Genomic DNA, 2632 nt, shown 5'->3' on the forward strand with positions numbered 1-2632 from the left:
TCATCTCTTGGTGGTGCTTTTGGACTTGCCAGATTATATTTGCTGAGGAACATGCAGATGACTTTATGAAGCAAGCTTTGCTACAATTTGGTTGTTGTAAAGACATTTACTGTAATGAAATACAGCTTTTTGCCTTTTTCTGTGTCCAGCTTTCTTATATATGGTAGTACGTAGAAGCCCACTGTTGTCAGCAGGACTCCACATGGAAGGATCCCTTTGGGCTGGTCAGCCACTACCATTGTAGTTCACTCAACTGTGTTGCACTACCTCCCAGACTAGTAGCAGTGTTAACTGTGTTTGTGCAGTGCTGTGGGTGAACTAATATCACTGTTATTCAGCTGTGACAAATTAGCCCTGTTGCTGTATTGCTTCTAGTTTGGGAGGTACCATGCATGGAGCAATTCAACATGTTTGTGCTACTGCCTGGCATGTTTGTAGTGTAGATATTAGGAGCTTGGGTGAAGTAGGAAGTTCTTAAGCTCTAGTTTAAAGTTATGTCTGAAAAAAATAGAAAATGTGGTAAAGGTGCCTTCTGCATTCTTATATCTTATTTGTCTGCAGGTAAAGTGTGAGTTAAAAGATTGTGGATACTTTGTGTTTGTTATTTCAAACTAAGATCTGAGTACTCTGTTTCAGGTCCATTTTGTTTGACCTATATTTTCTAGTTTAGAATAGCTTTGCTTTAAAAAAAATAAATAATAATAAAAAAAAAAATCCCTGCAAAAGTAACTTTGCAACCTCCACAGGTACGATAGATCCTAGTTCACCATACACAATGATGTCACCCAGTCAGCGTGCAGGGAATTGGCCAGGATCTCCTCAGGTGTCTGGTCCCTCACCAGCAGCACGCATGCCTGGAATGTCACCAGCCAACCCTTCCCTCCATTCTCCAGTCCCAGATGCTTCTCATTCCCCACGAGCTGGAACAAGTACGTTCTACTATCGCTTACAATTTATGATGTGGCTAAGGTGAATATTTCTAGTTCCACTTTTTGCTAGCACCCTTTTACATACAATCGCTACATAGCAAAAGAATCTACTAATCTATGCATTAATTTTGGTCTAGTGTAAATTCTAAAAGAAAGTGGAAAGGATGCTAAATAATAGCAAATGGTAAATTTTAAGATCAATGTTTTGATTTTGGCAGTTCATTCAGTGAGTAAACCTGTGAATCCTATTACTGTGAAGAAGCTAAATGGCAGCAGTCCCAAGAAATTTTTGAAAAGCATATCTGACTTCATGAGAAAAAAACTTCAGGCTTCAAAGCTAGAACACCATTTCTACAAGATGGTTTAATTATACTTTTCAATTAGTTTCAGTATAAAATTGGCCAGACTGGCTGGTGGGCTAACTTCCTGTGCTTTGAGACTGAGACTGGAAACCAAGCTATTGACAACTCTGTGATTCTCTTCACAGAGGCATTGAGTAAAATAGCTGAACATTTTTGCTTTGCTGCCATACCTGTCTCTCTCTTCTTAGGGTAGTCAGTGATGTAAGTCCCAAAGGAAAAAAGTGAATTGTGAAGACCAAGCAAGGACTAATCATTAAATGCATGAAGTTGGCAGGGGGCAAGGTGAAGCTTCTACCATGTTCAAACTTAGTCTCGTTGTATCACGCTCAAAAACCCATCCACATTTATTATGAGCCTAGACCAATCCTTTTTATACATTGTACCTTCAAAGTTTTGGGAGACAAACTGCAGTTTAACTCGGAACATTATCGGTAATTGAGGATTCTTCTATCCCATGTAGGTTCCCAGACAATGCCAACCAACATGCCTCCACCTCGTAAACTACCTCAGCGCTCTTGGGCTGCGTCCATCCCCACGATCCTCACCCACAGTGCCTTGAATATTCTTTTGCTGCCCTCTCCTACTCCTGGGCTTGTGCCAGGACTAGCTGGTAGCTATCTTTGCTCCCCTCTTGAACGATTCCTTGGATCAGTTATTATGAGGCGACATCTTCAAAGGATCATCCAGCAGGAAACGGTATGTAAATGATCAATGTCTGACCCCAAGTATTCATTTTTTTTCAGGTACAGCTTTGCAATTTTTTTTCATATTTTTGCATTGGCTTGCATTTTATTATGAAGATAATTTATCTCCATTGTAATTACTTCCTCATTTTCTGAGATGTCTGACTTTACTTCAAACAAGAGCCTGAATATTGTTGCTAGTTCATGTTTCCAACTTTTGAGTTTGAATTCTCATCTGTTTTTCATCTCTCCTGTGAAGATGTGTGCTAAATACCTAAATGAGTAGAGTGCAGTGATTAGACTAAGGGCTGAGAAACTGGACTCCTTTGTTTTATTCCTGGCTCTTACTTAAGTGTGAAAAAGCATTTAATTTCTCTGCCTCAATTATCTCCTCCAGTTGAATGAGTATGATGCCTACTGAACTTCCACATCTGGGATGTGAAGTTTAATGCTAATAAAACGTTATATACGAGATCTCTAAGCTCTTGCATTTTAAAATTTTGCATATGCAATTCATGCATTGGGGAAAGGTAAAGCAATATTTTGTCAGCCTCCTGTTTCTGCTTAACATGGGAATGAATCTTCTCCCTTAGACTGACAAAATTCTGAAGCTGTTCTCTTGGAAGGGTTGGGGGAAGGAACTTATGCTTTTAGGGAA

The 2632-nt window shown here is 39.5% G+C and overlaps 1 protein-coding gene across 1 annotated transcript in view; it reads left to right on the forward strand.

Moving 5' to 3' along the window:
• The window catches only part of MED14 (mediator complex subunit 14), a gene marked incomplete at its 5' end in the record, with an annotated part of 59731 nt that overhangs the window by 50877 nt on the left and 6222 nt on the right, over positions 1-2632 (forward strand). The window contains 2 exons of the mRNA XM_025205283.1: positions 747-929; positions 1752-1987. Of these exons, the coding sequence (XP_025061068.1) occupies positions 747-929; positions 1752-1987 (419 nt within the window). The remainder of the gene's footprint in view (positions 1-746; positions 930-1751; positions 1988-2632) is intronic.

This window comes from Alligator sinensis, unplaced genomic scaffold (assembly GCF_000455745.1).
Source record: "Alligator sinensis unplaced genomic scaffold, ASM45574v1 scaffold243_1, whole genome shotgun sequence".
NCBI lineage: Eukaryota > Metazoa > Chordata > Crocodylia > Alligatoridae > Alligator > Alligator sinensis.